The sequence below is a fragment of the Hordeum vulgare genome, chromosome 2H (assembly GCF_904849725.1).
Source record: "Hordeum vulgare subsp. vulgare chromosome 2H, MorexV3_pseudomolecules_assembly, whole genome shotgun sequence".
Taxonomy (NCBI): domain Eukaryota; kingdom Viridiplantae; phylum Streptophyta; class Magnoliopsida; order Poales; family Poaceae; genus Hordeum; species Hordeum vulgare.
Genome location: NC_058519.1, coordinates 630528110 through 630551471, shown reverse-complemented (window position 1 = coordinate 630551471; position 23362 = coordinate 630528110). Strand labels below are relative to the sequence as shown.

Sequence of the window (23362 nt, the reverse complement as noted above, 5' to 3'; positions counted from 1 at the left end):
TGCTTTCTATTTTAAATTGCTACAAACTATGAAAGTATGTCAATACATTTGAGGTGTGTTACGCATACATTTTCTACACAATCAACACTAAAGAAAAATACTTGAATACAACTCACCATAATTTCAATTCTGAAGTTGCTACGACCACATACCGGTGGCCACCATTTGTTTTCGTAGTTGTGTGCTCAACTTTGAAGTAGTAGTTTCATCCGGGCAAACCGATGAAGTAGTAATTATTTTTCTATAAACAAAATTAACCAAAAAATTTATGTACCATGAAATAAAAAAGTTGATTAAATCCTTTTTTGGAGGGGTTAGTATATTAGACAAGTTCTAATTACCTAGATGGAACAAATATATGTTGCACCTTGTTATTTTCTACCACATGATCAGCAAAATTGAAAATAGTAATTTTATAACTAAAAATAAGTTCCGCTGATAATTATGTTGTGGTACTAACAATAACACTTCTAATTCTCATATCCAAATTTGAAACATAGTTCCTGAAACAATAACGGGAAATTTTTTGCATGGCGAACAAAATGTTCCGAATCCACAACCAGTCTGTAATTATTTTAGGATGCAAATTTAACCTTCCATCTCCATAAAATTATAAGAATATTCAACCTCGGAAATGAGAATTGTTGAGAATAGGTGCACTGCATACTCCCCCCCCCCCCCCCCCCCCCCCCCCCCGGGAATTAGATATATGGCCAAGGTTACTAACAAGACGATAATATTTTTTATCCCAAATATTTTTCGTATATGTGGTGAATTTTCTAAAATATGTTATGGACATATTTTAAATACCGGCAAACATTTTTTCAGTATACAATAAACTTTTTCACATATACGATGAATATTTTTTGAATATGTGGTAACCATATTTTCAATACATGCGGCTATTTCTGAAATTGGTGAATATTTTTCAAATAAGTGACAAACATTTTGTAAATATGCGATGCACAATTTCCATATATGATATGTGGCGATTATTTTAAGTCCACTACGAACATTGTTTTCAAGTACACAATCAATATTATTTCTAATATGTGATGCCCAATTTAACAATACCCTTGATGTTTCGTTCTTTAATTTTATCTTTTGAAAACGAATGAAATATGAAAATCAAACATACTTTTCAGGGAATATGTACCAGTAGAGGACAAAACAAAGGAAGGAAAAACAACCAGGCGAGTGTGCAGCACCTTCATGCTTTTGCTGACCTGCGGGGAACCTCGTATTCGCTACTCGCTATGCCGAAAGGTCGGGCAAACGCACAGGTGAGGCGAGGGATTTTAATAAGCTGACCCATTAGTGCCTTTTACCGATCCCGGTTAAAACCTTCTAGAGGTTTCGGTCGTGTTTTTTCGGTTCTGGAAACTTCTGAAAGGTTCATTGGACTGGTTTTTTGTTTTCTTTTTCTTTATTCTTTACTTTTCTTTTTTGTCTCTGTTTCAAAAAATGTGCTCGATTTTATTTTTTTCTTCATGTATGAAAAATGTTTTTTGTTTCTTAATGGATGTTTTAAATTTTAAATATTTCCCTTTTTCAAAAACACTAATAACTTCAAAAAAAAATCGGGATTTTCAAAAAACTATTCGCGCTTCCAAAATTTTCAGGATTTTACGAAATTATTCACGATTCCAAAATTAGTTCTCAAGGTTCAAAATTTGTTCATACTTCCAAAATTGTTCGGTATTTTTCAAATTGTTCTCCGTTTAAAAATGTTGTTCTCAAGATTCAGAAAATGTTCACGTTTTAAAAATTGTTCGCGCTTCCAAATTTGTTTGGGATTTTTCAAATTGTTCTTGGTTTCAAAAAACTTTCTCAAGATTCAAAAATGTTCGTTCTTTAAAAAACTGTACACACTTCCAAATTTGTTTGTGGTTTTGCAAAATTATTCTCCATTTTAAAATTTTGTTCTCAAGGTTCAAAAAATGATTGTGCTTTTAAAAATTCTTTGCGCTTCCAAATTTGTTCAGGATTTTTCAAAATTGTTCTTGGTTTCAAAAAAAATTCTCGAGATTCAAAAAACTCTTCGCACTTTCAAATTTGTTCTCCGTGTTAAAAAATGTTCAAAAAATTTCGCGCTTCCGAATTTTATTGGGGTTTTTGAAAATTGTTCTCCATTTCAAAATTTTATTCTCAAGATTCAAAAAAATACTCATGCTATAGAAAAGTGTTCGCGCTCCCAAATTTGTTCAGGATTTTTCAAAAAAATCGCAAGATTCAAAACATGTGCGTGCTTTAAAAAATTGTTCGTGCTTCTAAATTTTTTCGGGTTTTTTCAGAATTTTACTCTGTTTCGAAATTTTGTTCTCAAGATTCAGAAAATTTTCGTGTTTTAAAAAGTTGTACACGTTTCCAAATTTAGTCATGATTTTTAATATTTATTCTCCTTTTTAAAAAGATCATGTTTTTAAAAAGTAATTGGGAAATTCAATATTTGTTCGTTTTCATAAAAAAAGGAAATCAAAAAAAGGAAGAACGATCTAAAAAGGAAAAAAAAGAAAGGAAATAAACAGAAAAGAAAAAAGCAAACAAGCGGAAAAGTAAAAAACAAAAGGAAAAATGAACTCGGCCGGCCCAGGCAGCCGACCGTCCTGTGCGTCCGAGCGACTCCCTGTCAGCGACAGGTGAGGTATTGTAACACATTTGAACGCGCGAACCATGCCCATTATGTTTTACAGTCATCGCCCAGAAAGGTTGTTGGGGTGGGTGCTCGCATAAGGCGCTGCAGGCGCCCATTTCCGCTCCTTGCGCCCCTGCGCCGCTCCATGCTGGGCCGGCCCAATAGGAAGGTGATCGCTCGATTCCATACATCAGTTGCTGAATTTCTGCCTCTCAAAAAAAAAGGTTGCTGAACTTTAAAAAGATAAAAATTTCGCGGTTGATCGGTTGAACAATTGACCAACCGTTGCCTTTTGAATTATTATTTAAAAATTATGAAAATAGAAAATGTTCATGCATCTAAAAACAATATCTCAAATTTGAAAATTAGTTCATAAAATATGAAAAGTTCATCAAATCTTTCGAAGTTTTTTTACCAATTCGAAACAATGTTCAATAATTTTGGAAAAGAATAAAAAAAAACATGTTTATTGAATTTGAAAAACGGTCATCAATGAATTTTAAAAAAAGTTCATCAGATTTGGCAAAAGGTCATAAAGGTTGAAAAATGCTCATACAGTTTGAAACAAATGTTCACCGAATTTGAAAAGAAATGTCAATTTTTTCAAAATTTCACTAAATTTAAAAAATCTTCATAAAAAGCAAAAAAAAATCATTTATGTTTTAAAAAAGTTAGTTGAACTGAAAAAAGTTCATCAATTTTCAAAAAAAATCATCCATTTCAAAAAAAAATTCATTAAAAATTGAAAAAAGTTCATTGGAATTCTAAAAATTCATACAATTATAATAAAAAAATCATAAAATTTAGAAAAAGGTTCGTTGGTTGGGAAAAAGTTTTGTTCATTTAGAAAAATAGAAGTTATATAAAAATAAAGTGGAAATAAAAAATAGTAAAAAATCAAAGAAAAGAAAAAATAAAGAAAAAAGAAAAACCGAGGAAAAACCAGTTCAAAAACCTGAATGATAAAAAACCATCTAGGAAGCTTCCACAAGCTTCACAAAACCGAAAAACCTCCCTCCGTCAGGAACTTATATCGGCCGGCCCATGACCGAACGTTGCAGGCGCCGGTTAAGAAAAATGCATTTTAACCGACGCCTGCAGCGTCAAATAAGATTTACCTGTTTGGGTATACAACTATTGAACACGAGAGAATGACACCAATTAATTTCTCCTAAATAGCATATGTATATATTTAAAAACCTACTCCCTCCGTTCCTAAATATAAGTCTTTTAAGCGATTTCACTAAGGGTCTACATACGGAACAAAATGATTGAATCTATACTTTAAAGTATGTCTATATTCATCCGTATGTAGTCCCTTAGTGAAATCTCTACAAAGACTTATATTTAGGAACGGAGGGAGTAGAAGGCATGGATTCCAATGCAACAGTGTTCGCACCACATAGCGGCCTCCAAGTAGCCCGGCCTCTAAAATGACCCACTACTTGTGTGACTGTTTTTCCATTTTTGAAATTTATACCTTTTGCCATGTGATAAGTAGTCTGGCATTATAAGGTTTACATTGGATGGCAATTTTCTGGTCATACCGATTGACAACTTTAGGATTACATGGAGGACAAAAAAAAATCTCGTGTTTGAATGTTAAATTTAAGTTTACATATACGACAAATTAGGAGAATTCAAATAATTTTTTTGTTTCCTAAACATGGTATTCTTTTTTTTTTCTAAATTCCCACAAGGATCTATGAATTTTGAAATTTGTCAGATGGCAAATTTAAACCTTTTTTTAATTCTCAAATGTCAAATTTGTTCTCCACATTGTTTTTATTATTTCTACTAGTCACATGACAAAATACTAACATTTTTCTTCCAAATATGGCAAATTTATGTCCTTTTTGTCATGCTCCCATGGCAAGCTTTATGGATTGTTATCCTTTATTCACCACGATTTTGGGAATGTTTACTTATTTGTCACATGGTAATTTTAGATGTTTTTGTATTTTCTCATTTTTTACACATTGCCATTTTTGTAAAATATTCCTACTGGTGACATGAAAAGTTGATAACATCTTCGTTTTTTAAAACATGGAAACTGTATATAATTTGCATATAATGTCAAGATGACATATTTATGAACATTTCAAGCTGTCAGACAGTAAATTTACACATTTTTGTAATGCTCACCTGTCAACTTTTTAGAATTTTTGGCTTACTAAAACATGGTTGCTCCCCCATTCTTGACGCTATTTTTAGAGATAAAATCATGGCAAATTTATTGTACACACCATGGATTTTTTTCAACTTCTCTTGGTGATAATTTTTCTGCGACGCAAAATTCGCCACATGAGCACAAAGATGTTTTATGAATTTTCCACGAATTTAAGAGAAACCAATTGTTTTAGCTAGACAGCCTTTTTGTGAAACACCTTATTCTTTTTATAATTTCTAGCAAAGGGCATGGACCATGATTTTTGTTTTAATTGGGCTTGTTTCTCGTACAAATACCATGGCAATTCTACCATGCGTGTGGTTTTTGTTTCTCATACACTAAGATAGGTTCTATTGAAATATCTATCTGGTTATGTTGGTAAAACTTTTGAAAATCTTAAACAAGGCAGACTTGCACAATTTGTCCACATCGGGTTCAGATAGTCATATCATAATGTTTCTTGTTGCATCGTCAGGTTCCTGAAGTTCAGAACTGTGTATGGTCATGTCCTCGCTATCGCTCTTTGGTTTTTTCACTGCCCAAGGTCTCATTGCCCTCATCTTGAATCTCCCTCTTGGTCCATTGCCTATCCCAGAACGACACCTTTTGTTACCCACAAAAAAAATGACACCTTTTGTTTTTCCAATGTATGCAGGCGCCGAGCTCATGAAATTGACCTGTATGCACAGGAATACGGAAAATCCTATATATGCCGTTCATTGCGTCCAACAATCGATGCTTCGCACAGGGTGACATGAGCGATGGATGCAGTGGGCCGGCTTGTTTAGCGCGTTTCATAGATCCCGCTTTTGGGAACCTTCTAGACATTCTCAGCCGGTTATTTTCGGTTTTGGCTGAACCGTTTTTTTTTTGTTTTCTTTTTTTATTCTTTTTTATTTATGTTACAAAATGTTCTATATATTCGAAAGATGTACATGATTTTTACAAACTGTTCTTAAAATTAGAAAAATGTTTTCGCTTTTAAGAAAAATGTTCAGGATTTTCAAAAAATGTTCTTCAAATTCGGAAAGTGTTTCTGATTTTTTCAAAAAAGTATTCCGGATTTTAAAAAAATGTTCAGGATTGCCAGAAATTGTTCTTCAAAATCGAAAAATGTTTTTTGCTTTTCATAAAAATGTTTTGGATTGTAAAAAAATGTTCTGGATTTTCAAAAAATGTTCGAATTTTAAAACAATGTTCCTGTTTATAAATTTGTTTGGGATATTTCAAATTCGTTCTCATTTTGAAATTTGTTCTCAAGATTCAACTAATGTTTGTGCTTCAATTTTTTTTCACACTTCCAATTTTGTTTGGGGCTTTCAAAATTGTTCTCCATTTCAGAATTTTGTTCTTAAGATTCAAAAAAAAAATCATGATTTAAAATTTGTTCCTGATCCCAAATTTGTTCAAGATTTTTTAAAACTATTTCCTTTACAATTCAAAAAATGACTTATAGCATCTCCGAAATGACCCCATATGTTAATTTATAATTCTGTTCAGATCTGAACTTACACGTTTTAATATTTGTTAAACATTAAAATAAGGTGATTCACGTGAAACTACATGTCGTCCTAGTCCCTTTACATACATGAAACATCTCGAACGGAGCTACGGTTCAAAAGATACGATCACCGCAAAGTATAATGGCATGAATGCAATATGTGTGCAACGACGTTCACAAGCATCCTAAAACATACAACCATCAAGATAATATGAAACTACATGAGATTCACAAAATGACATCTCACACACAGTTTCAAACTTAGAGAAAATAACAGTTTTGACAGTGCAGTTTTCGATCTGAAGGCATTTTGACAGCAGCAAAATGCTACAGGGCATCGAATGACATGAAAATTTACAGCATGCTAGAGAATCTGAAGGACTACAAATAACTTCATTGAACCAACCCCAAAGGAGTTGTAGATCACTAGAAAAACTCATGGAAAGACAACATCAAAATGTAATAGATTTCAGACTTTGAAATATTTCAGCATCTCCAAATCAGCACTATTTTCTAGCATGTTGACAACAAGCAAAAAACACCTAAACATGTATTTATATTGCAACTAAAATTATGAGGGCTAGCCTACACATCGAGAGCATATCTCTAGTTCACAACTGATTCATATCACGCACGGAATAAATCACACAAAATAAACAAAAAGACAACATGGCAAAATATCACGCATACTAACTTACTCAAAATACAAAAATAAATGCACAATTAAATTATATGGATTTTTCTACCCCAAAAACATATAATATATGTTGGATTCGAAAAATAAATTAGCGCCACACATATATGCGAGAATATGTCCTAAACACGATATAGAAAGCAAGCGACGGAACCTACATGCAAAAATGCAAACAACTAGGCAAAGGGTCTATGCAACAAATAACCTATTAGGACAGCACACCATTCTAGGCAAACGGCGAGTCAAACCACTCCCAACACGCATGCAAGTTGCAAAATAAGAATCTACGCGAAAAATTACACAAGTTACATACAGAACACGTCGCGATCCGACGCACGGTTAATTATCTACGGGCGTTTGAAATTACTCTATTTCCTGAAAATACTAAACCGCAGAAATCTAATAAAAAATCTAAACGGGCCGAAACCAGTGGCGCAATATAGCAATACTACGCGCAGGCGAGAAATAGAGGGGCTCAACGGGGGGTCACCTTCGGGCCTTCGGGCCGGCTGGAGAGGCAAGGCCGGAGGGGCGGAGGCGCTGGGTGGGAGAGGCGAGTTGAGCCACGGCTCAGGCGAGCGGCTGGGCCAAGGCCCACGCGAGGCACAGTGGAGGCGGCCCAGGATGGCGCGGCCAACGGGGGCTCGTCCCTCGTATCCCTCGTGTTTGCTCCCGAGTGGGAACCAGATGCGGCGACGGCGACGACTTCCGGCGAGCAGGCAACGAGGCGGGACAGTACCGGCTAAGGCGGTGGGGACGGGGTCTCCCGGACCGGATCTGGCTGGATCCGGTCGGTGGCGGCCTTGAGGCGGCGGCGCGACATTTCAGGCGCGAGGAGGCGCCATGGAAGCAGCAATTGCGGGCGGCGGCGGCTGTGGACGGCGCGGGGCAGCGGGGTTCACCTTCTCTGGTGGTCGTCGTCGCTGGGGTTGGCCTCCGACGGCCGGTCGGCGAGGCGCTGGCAGGGAGCTCGCTCTCCCCAAACCAGATCGGGAGCGGTTGCTGTGCACACGAGGTGCACCTCACGGAGGGGATCCCGGCTCGGGCGGGCCCCGGATGGGCTTTGGCAGGCCTGGCGGCTAGCAGGAGGTGGGAGGAGGTTGGTTCACGGCTAGGGTTTGGGGAGGCACGGGAAACGAGGGAGAGAGAGGATGGCTGCCTATTTATAGACAGAGGGGCTCGGGTTTGCTATCTCGGACGTTTTCGGACCCTCCGATCTTGATCGGATACTCCGGAAATGTCCTATGGTTAGGTTAGATCGTGTAGAGTGGCTTAGGCGGAGATGAGAGGGACATGGTATGGCACGGCAACGCGATTTAAAATACAGAAAAACGCCCGACGAATAACCGAAGACGGTGCCGCTATGGTCGACCGTTCGGGTACCAGACGAACTCCGATTGCGACGAAAATTGGCAAGCGGCCTACCTATATTAAAATAAGGCCGCACGTCAAGTTTCGACTCAATCCGAGAATATTTTATACACACTTTTAAAAACAAGGTTTAATCGATGCCGCGGGCGCGTGCGTGTGTGGTTGGTCTCAAAACGGTCATCGTCGAAAATGGAGAGAACCGGCAACTACTAACGGATGCAGGTTTAGAAAACTGGCGGCAACGGGATGCCGATGCAATGCAGATGATGTGAATGATGTGATGATGAATGCGACAGACAAACGAACCACACGACGAGAACGAAATAAAAGGGGAATCTTTTGGAGCGTCGGTCTCGGGCTGTCACAAGGACTCCCCACCCCTGATCTCGCCGTGCCCGCACTATGACTTGGATGCCCATGGATCCAGGTGCTTCGGGTCCTCCCCCCTGACTGCGCACGCAGGTACAACAAGCTCGTCATGTGGCCCACCTGATGTCGATTGTTTCACCCCCCCTCCCGACACGTGTGTGGCCAGCCCGACACCGCCTCCTGTGTTCCGCCCCAAAGATGCTATCCTTCTCCACCACATCTCTTTCCGTCATCGGCCTCCCCGACGCCTTCCTCTTACATCATCTAACTGAACAACGAATGAGGACCTGCTGTCCACGGGATCTCGCCGTGTCACCGAGCTCAACCTCTCCCTGGACTCCCACATCGGGGTTGGGGGGAGGATGGGAGGGAAGAGGAAAGCAACCTAAGAAGACAGAAAAATAGAAAACGTTGGCCATGCCTACCTTTTTTACAGAACGAATTCATTCGTTGACGTAGCTGATGTGCCCTGCTCTAAGATTCATGCCTCAAATCCAACGGTAAAGGAGATGTTCGCCCACCAAGTCCAGAAAACCTAACGTCGGATATTTAGCCTTTTCAATCTTTTTTTTAAAATAAATCTAAAACCTAACTGCAATTGCCCGTGAGAATCTGTGGCTTCTCTCTCTCCTTGCCCGCCTCGATCAGGTAGCGATAAACAATTTTTTTTTTTTGGCAAAGTTGTTGGCAGCAAGTAGGTGTTCTGGTTCCATGATACACGAATCTAGTCACGTGCCAAACGCCGAATATAAGCAGCTTGATTTCGCATGGCAAGACATCATGGAGGCCGTACGTAATTCTGGCCTTTAATATGACCTTTGATGAGCTTAATCAGCAACCACATATTGATTTCGCATGTCAAAAATACCAGCAGTGATTGTGGAAATGAAGAAACCCACGGGTTCTCATCCCAGCATGCATGCATGCATATCCTACATACCGCGCTTTTGAGGTTGGCAAAGAACGAAAAAAAGGTGGACGTACGTGGCTCGGAAGAGTATGTATGCCGTCGTGTGCGAGTGCAATGTAAATTAATCCAAATTACCTATCGTCTCCCGCACGGATAATTGGATATGCCTTTTCTTGTAAGCAACGTACGGCTGAGCCGAAGTTGTCTCAAGATAATAGTATATAATACCCCGCTACTAGATTACAAATCGATCAAAATCATGGGATTTCTTCCATGGCAAAAAACAAAAGAACCCATGGCGTTTCCCTTGCGTCCGAAGCAACTGGACGGTTATAAACGGCGCGCAAATGCAGGGGAGGGTTCGTGCGAGTTCCGCTCTGAATTTTCGTGCTTGCCTGCGAAAGCGAGAGATCGATCCGGGAGGAAAATTCCCTGGTGCCCCAAAGTCTTCGGTCTTGGGAGGTTGCACGCGTAGTTTTGCATATACCATCCGACTAAGAGCATCCTCTACAACAGCGCAAAAAATTCACATACAACAAAAAAATTAACGCGTCACTGTAGTATTTTAAAGCACGGGAACCGGAACATCTTCAACACACACGTGCTAGTGCGGCGTAGCAACTCAGAGTTTGCTGCGCGCGCAAGCCGACGCATTAAATATGGTGTTAGTGTTTTTAAGCGCGTGTCCAAATTTTTTTAGCACGCGCGCTGTTTTACAGCGTTTGTTGAAGCTGTTCGACGTTCGAAACGCGTGAAGTAGTTTTTGGGACCAATGCTCTAATCCATCGCTCTCACACCAATTGTTTGTTAGTTTAGTCGAAACCAACGCCGAAGACTTTGACTCGGCGATCGGGCCGCGCCAGGTTTATTATCTCCCCGCCTCGCTACCCTCTTCCCACAGTTTTCCTCCGCCCTCGGCCCTCTCCTTCCTCCACCGTACCCCAAAGCAATGGTGAGGCTGGGGCCTCTGGCCGCGCAGCACGCCGGACCGTTCGCCCGCGACCTGGGGCTGGGAAGCCCCGCGGCGCTCCTGGCCTTCGCCGTCGTCGCGGCGGTGGCCGTGGCGGCCGTGGCGGCCTTCGGCTGCGCCAAGGGGGCCAAGAAGCCGCGCCGGCAGGACAACAACAACGTCTACTACTACGGCCAGGGGTACCCGCCGCCGCCCCCCGCCGGGGCGTACGGGTACCCGCCGCCCCCGGGCTACGCGTACCCTCCGCCGCCCGTGGACGCCGGGAGGAAGCAGGGAGGCCGCATGGGAGCCGGCGCGGGGCTTGCCCTCGGCGCCGGCGCCGGCCTGGCCACCGGCGTCATCGTCGGCTCGGCGCTCAGCTCCGGCTGCGGAGGAGGCGGTGGCTGCGGCGGCGGGTGCGGTGGCGGGTGCGGCGGTTGACTCGATCGTATCGTGCTCCGTGTTTATCGCCTTGCGTTGGCGTGCGTACGTAGTGGTTAGACAGTTGGGCTTTGATAATTGTAGATACTGGTATACTATTATACGTACTGCCTCTACGTCCACTTGTTTAATTATTACTATTATACGTGATGAGTACATATTGTTAAACAGCGTGATTTGGGGCGTGCATGCCGTTCGTTTTCATGTAACAAACGATATGTATAGTGATGATCAAGACATGCATGGAAATGAGAATGATGGTTTGGTTGCAGGACAAGATATCTTTCAGTTGAAAAACTTCACCTACTGGTGCTGCATTCTTCTTAAATCTGCCTCCCTACTCGTACACAGGAAAAGTAGCTAGGACTATTCGTCGGTCTCTGATTTGCAATAAAAAGCCTAGTTAGTGGCAGGCAAGGGTAGGAGGCAATAGCCTAACGTTAATTGTCAAACCTGCTGTCGCAATTTCATCAAGCATGTGGGAAGAAAACTAACTCCTGCAGAATGAAGGTCGGGGCATCAAACTTCAAACCCTCTACAACCGTGCGGACACGTCCGGACATGTTTTAGTTACCTACCGGACTCTGCTCCTCCATTCTTTCATTGCTTTCAGTTTTTTTTTCTTTTGCCTTCCCGCTGCTCCACCTCCCTGGCCATCATGTCAAACCCCTCTCAGAACTCGACGAATCTGTCAGCTCCAACGGTACAACTGGGATCGACGTCGCTTCTCCTTCGTCGTTGTTTCATACCTATCCTCCGACCATCGCGCATGTACTATCCGATCATACAATACTCTCCATGCCGAGTAACTGTTCGGTGAATTGCTCGAGCTAATTTCTTTTGTTCCTTCTTTTTTGAAGCAACGGATTTGGATATAGAATACATATACGAACACTATATTAAGTCGTCCGACGAGGATTACACGAATGAGATATTGATGATGCAAATGATGTTTGTAGATGCGGAGCATGCGGAGGAGACTGTTCTCAATTTTAAGGGATCGATCAAGGGCCATCAAGTTCTCAGCCGCAATAGCGCGGGCGGCCATTTGAGGTTGATGGACGACTACTTTGCCCCCTATGCTCTCTTCATTGACAATGTCTTTTATTTTCTCTACCAAGACGTCCGGTATTTTCATGACTACTTCGTCTTGAAGAAAGACGTCATGAGAAGGATTGGGTTCTCTGGTTACCAAAAGTGCACAGCCGCAATGCAAATGCATGCATATGGCACGGTCGCGGGTTCATGGGACGAATACCTATGGATGTTTGAGAGAACATACAGAGATGCCTTGGTTAGGTTTACAACAGCTGCGGTCGAGGTGTTTGGACCTCAGTACCTGAGTGAACCAACTGTGACACACACTAAGAGGATCTCAACAATCTTGGAAGCAAGAGGGTGGCCAGGTTTGCTCGGATCTCTTAACTGCATGCATTGAAAATGAAAGAACATCGAAACTTTAGAAGAGCAATTCCATTGTCATGTTAAGAAGTCCACCATCATTTTTGAAGCAGTTGCATCACATGATCTATGGATTTGAAACGGTTTTTTTTTTTGCATGCCCGGATCTTACAAAGACATCAATGTGCTACATCGATCATCATTATTTGCTAAACTGACTGAAGGAAAAGCTTCTCCTTTCCATCATTCTATCAATGGGCATGAGTACATCATGGGTTACTCTCTGGTTGACGGTATCTATCCTTCGTGGGATACATTTGTCAACGCCATCTCTAACCCAGTTGGCCAGACAAAGTCTCACTTTTCCCAAACACAAGGCAGCTAGGAAGAATGTCCAGATGACACTTGGAGTTTTGGGGGCATATTTTTCAGTTGTTCGTGGACCTGCTAAACAATGGATCTGAAGATTTTGTAGGAGGTGATGACATGTGCTGTAATAATGCACAACATGATCCTAAACAATGAGGATGAGGATGCTGGCGCTACTTTTTAATTTGAGAACATGGCTGATCCTATGAAACTTTCAAAATAGAATACAACCACACATGAAGAGCATGTTCAACTGCTTCAACACATTTGGCATGGAGCAACTCACAAGTAACTATAAAAATACCTGATTGAGCTTCTATGAGCGGTTAAAGCGAACAACAATTTGGAATATAATTTTTGATATAAAAAATTACGACTGCATTTTAATATTTGAACTATTTTAGACTAGAAATGCGGCTAATTGTATGTAACAACAGCGGTCAAGAAATTTTTCAGCACTGGCAATGTCTCAACCATATAAATGCTCTCTTCTGTTCGAAACTGAATGCCCATTGGTACAACACGGACAGGTGAGAGCTGTGTTGGGAGTTTCTAGTTTGGTGTTTGAAGAAAAATATTTAGTCCTGCCTACTCAAGAAGGCCGGATGTCAAAAGGATGCTTCCAAAATCTCCACACAAGGCTCATTTGGTGTTTGAAGAAAAGTATTTAGTCCTGCCTACTCCCGAAGGCCTGATGTCAAAAGGACGCTTCCAAAATCTCCACACAAGGCTCACCAAAAGATTGATGCAAATGGGGCGATGGTTTTCTTGCCCAACTTGGTCGGGAGGTTTTTATCAAGGCTGTAGCTCAAGCTTTGCCAACCTACATCATGGGGGTCTTCAAACTTCCATTCTCAGTGTGTGACGATCTTACTCAAATGGTGAGGAATTTCTATTGGGGATCAAAGAAAGGGAAGAGGAAGGTCCACTGGAGAGGATGGCACCACGTGTTACAACCTAAAGATAAAGGAGGTGCATGGCTTAGAGATTTTCGGTTATTCAATGAGGCGTTGTTAGCTCATCAAGCTTGGCGGTTGATCACTAAACCTGAAAGTCTCTGTGCACAGATCCTCAAAGCTAGATATTATCCTCATGGCAATCTAGTGGACACACTTTTCTCAGGTAATGCGTCTTCGTCTTGCGAGGCTATTAGCCACAACCTTGATCTTCTGAAGAAAGGAATCATCTGGCGAGTTGGGAATGGTCAAAGTATTCGAGTATGGCGAGATAACTGGATCCCACGACCTCATTCGTTTAAGCCCATATCTGCATAAGGCCGATGTCGCATACGTTTTGTATCGGATTTACTTAACAACAATGGTTCTTGGAATCTACAGCTACTAAAGAGCTATTTCCTGCCGACGGATGTGACTGAAATCTTGAAGATTAGAGCATCGCCAGGGCTTGAGAAGGATGTTGTTGTTTGGGCGCCTGCAAAGCTAGGGGTTTTCACAGTGAAATCTGCTTATATGTTTGCTTTTGAGGAGTCGAATAGAGAAACTGCGGTTTCATCGAGCTCGACGCCTGATGGGAGCAGAAGCTCTTGGAAATATATTTGGAGCTGCAATGTGCCACCAATAGTGAAAAACTTCGCTTGGAGATTATCGATTGATTCACTACCAACCTGGAGAAACAAACACAAGATTCGGTTAGAAGTGACAAATCGTTGTCGAGTTTGTGGTATGGAGGAGGAGGATAACTTCCATCCTTTCGTTAAATGCCAGTTTGGAAGAGACATCTACCTTGCAATGTCTGAAGTTTGGGAACTACCAGCGCTAGAAATGATGGAAGGAAATGGGAAGGAGTGGTTGCTTCATGTCCTTGCCTCACTTTCCGGAATTCAGAGAGGCTTGGTATTGCTAATCTTTTGGAGAAGCTGGTATGTACGCAATCAGCTGGTGCACTCTAAACCCGCTCCACCGTTGATGGTCTCGATGAGGTTCTTTCAGGATTATGTTGCGTCATTATCAAGCATCGGTGATGGCACATCTCAAGATCAGCTCAAAGGGAAACAAAGATTATGTTTCAACAAAGTTCCAACTAAACAAGATGGCGAGAATGCTCCTGCAGTCCCATGGACACCACCCTAGATAGGATGGATAAAATTGAACACCGATGGCTCTTACTCGGCAGATGGTGGTGCAGGTGTAGGCATGATCCTAAGGGACCATTTGGAGGCCATTGTGTTTTCCGCTTGCAGATCCCTTTACTCTTGTAGAGATGCACACGAGGCTGAATTATGAATTATGTGCTTCGATGAAAGGGATTTCTTTTGCTATTCAACGATCCAACCTTCCAATTCTGAATGAGCTAGACTCGAGCACGGCGGTGGCGATGATCTCAAACGTTGAACCGGGTCGATCGGTGTATGCATCGCTGATTGGTGAAATCAAGCATCTTATGAGTCTTAGACAAACTTGTATTACTCTTATACCTAGATCTCAGAATAAAGCTTCTGGTCGGCTAGCTAGTTTTCATAGGCTAGAAGGTCATACTATAACTTGGGTTAGTTCTGCTCCGAAGAATGTTTTGGAGTTGGTCCTAGATGATTGTAAGGACCTGCAAGTTGAGTAATACAAGTATTATTTTCGTAAAAAAAGCATGTCAAATATATATAAATAGCGTTGGATGACCAGTTGATGCGGGGGAGAATTTGGGGTCATCGTTGAAGACGACCTTACACCAGCTATGTAAATTATTGTTTCTTTCTTCTAGACCTTTTTTCTTTTCACGCCATTCACGACAAGGAAAATGTATAGGCAAGTCCACTCGAACGGTCAAGGGCTCCCTGAATTTGTGTGTGTATATTTGTACACCTACGTTGCTTGCTTCGGATGGAAGGGAAGTCCCATGATTTTAATTGGTTTGTTATTTTAGAGCATCTTTAATAGAACATGTAAATTTAAAGATGTAAAAATATAAATTTTCAAAAAAAATACCTTTTGCATCTTTAAAAAAAATCAATTCCAACACACGATGCAAAACGAAGATGTAAAACAACTACTCCAATAGAAAATGTAAAAGAAGACGTAAAAAACTATATTTCAACTACTACTTCATTTGAGGGGGTGCTGAGGTTGGGTGGCGGCGACAGGGCGGCCTCGCAGGCTCGGCGAGGTCGGGCGGGGGCAGGGTTGGTTGAGGTCGGAGCGGCGGCGTGCGGAGTTGGACGACGACAGGGCGGGCGATGTGGGGGAAACGAGGTCGGACGACAACGACGGGGCGAACGGTGCGGGGGAGGCGAGGTCAGGCGACTGTGACGGGCCGCATGGCACAGGAGTAGCAAGGTCGGGCAGGGGTGACGGGGCAGATGATGCGGGGACAACAAGGTCGGGCAGCGGCAACGGGATGGATGGCACGACGGCGGCAAGGTTGTTGGGCGAAGTCGGAGCGGTGATATTGAGCGGTGGGGTGGGGGAAGGGTAACTCGAGCGACGGTTGGGGCTAGCGGAGGAGCGGCGGCGGGGCCGAATCGGGCGACGACGGGTGGCGGAAATCAATGGAGGCCGACAGCATAGGAACTTCGGAGTCGACGAGGCAGGCGGCGGGGAACTAGGGGTCGAAGTCATGATGGGCCCGACGACAGTCGGGCGGGCAGCGGCGCCGGCTATTTGGGGCGATTCAGCCGGCAGCGAAGTTGGGCGGGTGGCGGCTGGTCGCGCGGGAGATAATTGAATGAAAGTTGGGCAGCTGGTGGTCAGTTACGGTTTTACATCTCCTATATATGGAGATTCAAATTTATACCGCGAGGTGTTATAGTTTACATCTATGAAAGGTGGAGGTGTAATTTTTTTGCATCGACATCATCTGTTGAAGAGGTGTTTTCGACCTTCATAGCTGCAAAATTAGTTATTTTTGCATATACATCTTTATCGAACATGCTATTACAATATCGAAGGATAGAGACAACCACGAACATCTTAGTCATACAAGTCTTCAAGGGAATTTCCTATTATCTCTGTGAGAGATAATATACACCTTACAATGTTTTCCGTTTTGTGATAAGGTATGTGATTTATATAGAAATTCCACATGTTGTACAAAGCACCTCAAAAGTGATAGAAATTACAAACAGGTCCTCTGACATGCGAACACAATGGACAAACAGGCGCGATTGCACATGTTTTCACTTCCACCTTCCAACTTAAAGCAAAGGCCTAGAAGAACTGCTCCCCTCGTGTCGGCCCTGCCCAGGACGACTCGAGGGCATACCCCTCTGGTGTGCGGCGACGGGCCTTAGCGTTTGGTCGACCGGGCTCCGTCGATGCACGGGCTGCGAGGCCTCGATGGTCGGATCCTCTGGCATGGGAAGGGTTCCCGTACCCCACATGCTAGATCTGAGATGATCCACATGCCCTCCTTCCTTGGATATGACACACCTTCTCCGGGTTGTTCCTAACTCCAACGTCTATGCTCAGGGTTGCTAGTAGTTGGCCACGAGGATGTCGGGATGGGATCTCGTCGAGGGAAACCCTTGGCCAGTTGCGGCGGCCACGACATCAATGTGTTGGGGAACGTCGCATGGGAAACAAAAATTTTCCTACGCACACGAAGACCTATCATGGTGATGTCCATCTACGAGAGGGGATGAGTGATCTACGTACCCTTGTAGATTGTACAGCAGAAGCGTTAGTGAACGCGGTTGATGTAGTGGAACGTCCTCACGTCCCTCGATCCGCCCCGCGAACAATCCCGCGATCAGTCCCACGATCTAGTACCGAACGGACGGCACCTCCGCGTTCAGCACACGTACAGCTCGACGATGATCTCGGCCTTCTTGATCCAGCAAGAGAGACGGAGAGGTAGAAGAGTTCTCCGGCAGCGTGACGGCGCTCCGGAGGTTGGTGATGACCTTGTCTCAGCAGGGCTCCGCCCGAGCTCCGCAGAAACGCGATCTAGAGGAAAAACCGTGGATGTATGTGGTCGGGCTGCCGTGGAAAAGTCGTCTCAAATCAGCCCTAAAACCTCCGTATATATAGGTGGGAGGGAGGGGAGGAGGCAGCCTGAAAACCTAAAGGTTTGGCCGAAATTGGAGGTGGAGGAGTCCTACTCCAATCCTACTTGGAGTAGGATTCCACCTTCCCACTTGGAAACTCTTTCCACCTTGTGTTTTTTCCTTCTCAAACCTTATGGGCCTTAGTGGGAACTTATTCCAGCCCACTAGGGGCTGGTTTATCTCTTCCCATAGCCCATGAGACCCCTTGGGGCGTGACACCCCTCCCGATGGTCCCCGGCACCCCTCCCGGCACTCCCGGTACACTACCGATGAGCCCGAAACTTTTCCGGTAATGCACGAAAACCTTCCGGTAACCAAATGAGGTCATCCTATATATCAATCTTCATTTCCGGACCATTCCGGAAACCCTCGTGACGTCTGTGATCTCATCCGGGACTCCGAACAACATTCGGTAACCAACCATATAACTCAAATACGCATAAAACAACGTCGAACCTTAAGTGTGCAGACCCTGCGGGTTCGAGAACTATGTAGACATGACTCGAGAGACTCCTCGGTCAATATCCAATAGCGGGACCTGGATGCCCATATTGGATCCTACATATTCTACGAAGATCTTATCGTTTGAACCTCAGTGCCAAGGATTCATATAATCCCGTACGTCATTCCCTTTGTCCTTCGGTATGTTACTTGCCCGAGATTCGATCGTTAGTATCCGCATACCTATTTCAATCTCGTTTACCGACAAGTCTCTTTACTCGTTCCGTAATACAAGATCCCGCAACTTACATTAAGTTACATTGCTTGCAAGGCTTGTGTGTGATGTTGTATTACCGAGTGGGCCCCGAGATACCTCTCCGTCACATGGAGTGACAAATCCCAGTCTCGATCTATACTAACTCAACGAACACCTTCGGAGATACCTGTAGAGCATCTTTATAGTCACCCAGTTACGTTGCGACGTTTGATACACACAAAGCATTCCTCCGGTGTCCGTGAGTTGTATGATCTCATGGTCATAGGAACAAATACTTGACACGCAGAAAACAGTAGCAACAAAATGACACGATCAACATGCTACGTCTATTAGTTTGGGTCTAGTCCATCACATGATTCTCCTAATGATGTGATCCCGTTATCAAGTGACAACACTTGCCTATGGCCAGGAAACCTTGACCATCTTTGATCAACGAGCTAGTCAACTAGAGGCTTACTAGGGACAGTGTTTTGTCTATGTATCCACACAAGTATTGTGTTTCCAATCAATACAATTATAGCATGGATAATAAACGATTATCATGAACTAAGAAATATAATAATAACTAATTTATTATTGCCTCTAGGGCATATTTCCAACAGTCTCCCACTTGCACTAGAGTCAATAATCTAGTTCACATCACCATGTGATTCCAACGAATCCAACACCCATATGGGGTCTGATCACGTCTTGCTCGTGAGAGAGATTTAGTCAACGGTTCTGAAACTTTCAGATCCGTGCGTTCTTTACAAATCTTTATGTCATCTTATAGATGCTGCTACTACGTGCTATTCGGAAATGCTCCAAATATCTACTCTACTATACAAATCCGTTTCACTACTCATAGTTATTCGGATTAGTGTCAAAGCTTGCATCGACGTAACCCTTTACGACGAACTCTTTAACCACCTCCATAATCGAGAAAAATTCCTTAGTCCATTAGTTACTAAGGATAAATTTTGACCGCTGCTAGTGATTCAATCATGGATCACTCTCTGTACCTCTCAACATACTTTGAGTCAAGGCACACATCAGGTGCGGTACACAACATGGCATACTTTAGATTCTACGACTAAGGCATAGAAGACGACCTTCGTCTATTCTCTTTATTCTGCCGTGGTCGGGTTTTGAGTCTTACTCAAATTCACACCTCACAACGCAACCAAGAACTCTTTCTTCGCTGATCTATTTTGAACTCCTTCAAAAACTTGTCAAGGCATGCATTTTATTGAAACTTTCATTAAGCGCTTTTGATCTATCTCCATAGATCTTTGATGCTCAACGTTCAAGTAGCGCAATCCAGGTATTCCTTTGAAAACTCCTTTCAAACAACCTTATATGCTTTACAGAGATTCTACATCACTTCTGATCCACAATATGTCAACCACATATACTTATCAGAAATTCTATAGTGCTCCCACTCACTTCTTTGGAAATACAAGTTTCTCATAAACCTTGTACAAACCCAAAATCTTTGATCATCTCATCAAAGTGTATATTCCAACTCCGAGATGCTTGCACCAGTCCATTGAAGGATCACTGGAGCTTGCATACTTGCTAGTACCTTTAGGATCGACAAAACCTTCTGGTTGTATCACATACAATGTTTGCTCAAGGAAACCGTCGAGAAAACAATGTTTTGACATCCTACGTGCAATATTTCATAAATAATGCATCAACAACTAACATAATTCTAACAGACTTTTAGCATCACTACAAGTGAGAAAGTCTCATCATAGTCAACTGTTTGATCTTATCGAAAACATCTTTGCGACAAGTCGAGCTTTTCTTAATAGTGACTTATCACCATCATCGTCTGTGTTCTTTTAAAGATCCATTTTTTTTTACTCAATAGTCCTATGACCATCAAGTAGTTCTTCCAAAGTCTACACTTTGTTTTCACACATGGATCCTCTCTCGGATTTCATGGCTTCCAGCCATTTGTCGGAATCTGGGCCCACCATCGCTTTCTCCATAACTCGTAGGTTCACTGTTGCTCAACAACATGACCTCCAAGACAGGGTTACCGTACTACTCTGCAGCAGTACGCGACCTTGTCGACCTACGAGGTTTGTAGTAACTTGATTCGAAGCTCAATGATCATCATCATCATCAGCTTCCACTTCAATTGGTGTAGGCGCCACATGAACAACTTCCTGCGCCCTGCTACACGTTGGTTGAAGTGATGGTTCAATAACCTCATCAAGTTCTACTACCCTCCCACTCAATTCTTTCGAGAGAAACCTTTCCTCGAGAAAGGATCCGTTTCTAGAAACAAACACTTTGCTTTCGGATCTGAGATAGGAGATGTACCCAACTGTTTTGGATATCCTATGAAGATGCATTTATCCGCTTTGGGTTCGAGCTTATCAGACTGAAACTTTTTCACATAAGTGTCGAAACCCCAAACTTTCAAGAAACGACAGTTTAGATTTCTCTAAACCTCATTCTATACTGTGTCATCTCAACGGAAATACGCGGTGCCCTATTTAAAGTGAGTGCGGTTGTCTCTAATGCATAACCCATAAACGATAGTGGTAATTCGATAAGAGACATCATAGTATGCACCATACCAAATAGTGCGTGGCTATGACGTTCAGACACATCATCACACTATGATGTTCCAGGTGGCATGAACTGCGAAACAATTTCCACATTGTCTTAACTGTGTACCAAAACTCGTAACTCAGATATTCATTTCCATGATCATATCGTAGACAGTTTATCCTCTTGTTACGACGAACTTCACTCTGAAACGGAATTGAACTTTTCAACATTTTAGACTTGTGATTCATTAAGTAAATACTCCTGTATCTACTCAAATCGTCAGTGAAGTAAGAACATGATGATATCCACTGCGTGCCTCAGCACCCATTGGACTTCATACATCAAAATGTATCACTTCCAACAAGTTACTATCTTATTTCATCTCAATGAAAACAAGGCCTTGCTCATGTGGTATGATTCGCATGTCACTAGTGATTCGAAATCAGGTGAGTACAAAGATCCATCAGCATGGAGCCTCTTCATGCAGTTTATACTAACATGACTCAAGCGGCAGTGCCACAAGTAAGTGGTACTATCATCATCAACTCGTATCTTTTGGCACCAATATCATGAACATGTGTAACACTACGATCGAGATTCAATAAACCATTGAAGGTGATTATTCAAGAAAATAGAGTAACCATTATTCCCTTTAAATGAATAATCGTATTGCAATAAACACGATCCAATCATGTTCATGCTTAACACAAGCACCAAATAACAATTATTTAGGTTTAACACCAATCCCGATGGTAGAGGGAGCGTGCGACGTTTGATCATATCAATCTTGGAAACACTTCCAACACGTATCGTCACCTCGCCTTTAGCTAGTCTCCGTTTATGCCGTAGCTTTCATTTCGCGTCACTAATGACTTAGCAACCGAACCGGTATCCAATACCCTCGTGCTACTAGGAGTACTAGTAAAGTACACATCAACATCATGTATATCAAATACACTTCTTTAGACTTTTGCCAGCCTTCTTATCTACCAAGTATCTTGAGTTGCTCCGCCTCAGTGATTGTTCCCCTCATTACAGAAGCACTTAGTCTCGGGTTTGGGTTTAGTCTTGGGTCTCTTCATTAGCGCAGCAACTGTTTTGCCGTTTCACGAAGTATCCCTTCTAGCCCTCGCCTTTCTTGAAACTTAGTGGTTTTACTAACCATCAACTATTGATGCTCCTTTTTGATTTCTACTTTCGAAGTGTCAGAACATCACGAATCTCTCAAGGATCATTGTATCTATCCTTGATATGTTATAGTTCATCACGAAGCTCTCACAGCTTGGTGGCAGTGACTTTGGAGAACTATCACTATCTCATCTGGAAGATTAACTCCCACTTGATTCAAGCGATTGTCGTACTCAGACAATCTGAGCACATGCTCAACGATTGAGCCTTTTCTCCTCTGCTTTGTGGACAAAGAATCTTGTCGGAGGTCTCGTACGTCTTAACAAGGGCACAAGCATGAAATCACAATTTCATCTCTTTAGAACATCACTTATGTTCCGTGACGTTTTACAACGTTTCGGCGCCTTGCTTCTAAGCCATTAAGTATTTTTGTACTGAACTATCGTGTAGTCATCAGAAACGTGTATGTCGGATGTTCACAGCATCCACAGACGACGCTCGAGGTGCAGCACACCGAGTGGTGCATTAAGGACATAAGCCTTCTGTGCAGCAACGAGGACAATCCTCGGTTTTACAGACTCAGTCTGCAAAGTTTGCTACTATCAACTTTCAACTAAATTTTATCTAGGAACATATAAAACAGTAGAGCTATAGCGCAAGCTACATCGTAATTCGCAAAGACCATTAGACTATGTTCATGACAATTAGTTCAATTAATCATATTACTTAAGAACTCCCAGTCAAAAAGTACATCTCTCTAGTCATTTGAGTGGTACATGATCCAAATCCACTATCTCAAGTCCGATCATCACGTGAGTCGAGAATAGTTTCAGTGGTAAGCATCTCTATGCTAATCATATCAACTATACGATTCATGCTCGACCTTTCGGTCTCATGTGTTCCGAGGCCATGTCTGCACATGCTAGGCTCGTCAAGCTTAACCCGAGTGTTCCGCGTGAGCAACTGTTTTGCACCCGTTGTATGTGAACGTTGAGTCTATCACACCCGATCATCACGTGGTGTCTCGAAACGACGAACTGTAGCAACGGTGCACAGTCGGGGAGAACACAATTTTGTCTTGAAATTTTCGTGAGAGATCACCTCATAATGCTACCGTCGTTCTAAGCAAAATAAGGTGCATAAAAGGATTAACATCACATGCA

General features: G+C 42.6%; 2 protein-coding genes across 2 annotated transcripts; one reads left to right on the top strand and one right to left on the bottom strand.

The window, feature by feature from the left end:
- Window positions 1-7277: 7277 nt before the first annotated feature.
- LOC123428846 (serine/arginine repetitive matrix protein 1-like) lies at window positions 7278-9086 on the bottom strand. The gene is made up of 2 exons (XM_045112967.1): window positions 9028-9086; window positions 7278-8159 (listed from the first exon to the last, which is right to left on the bottom strand). The coding sequence occupies exons 1-2, from the start codon at window positions 9084-9086 to the stop codon at window positions 7571-7573; spliced, it is 648 nt and encodes a 215-aa protein (XP_044968902.1). The 3' UTR covers window positions 7278-7570.
- Window positions 9087-10506: 1420 nt separating this feature from the next.
- LOC123430993 (protein SRC2 homolog) lies at window positions 10507-11319 on the top strand. The gene has a single exon (XM_045114817.1). It carries the CDS (start codon window positions 10600-10602, stop codon window positions 11038-11040), a length of 441 nt encoding a protein of 146 aa, XP_044970752.1. The 5' UTR covers window positions 10507-10599; the 3' UTR covers window positions 11041-11319.
- Window positions 11320-23362: the final 12043 nt, after the last annotated feature.

What these genes read in the sequence shown, in the direction of transcription:
- LOC123428846 (XM_045112967.1), bottom strand. Translation starts at nt 9,086, where the DNA reads ATGTGGGAGTCCAGGGAGAGGTTGAGCTCGGTGACACGGCGAGATCCC. An exon ending in CGAGATCCCGTGGACAGCAG is followed by an intron (nt 8,160 to 9,027) that starts GTCCTCATTCGT and finishes GTCTATAAATAG; the next exon opens with GCAGCCATCCTCTCTCTCCC.
- LOC123430993 (XM_045114817.1), top strand. Translation starts at nt 10,600, where the DNA reads ATGGTGAGGCTGGGGCCTCTGGCCGCGCAGCACGCCGGACCGTTCGCC.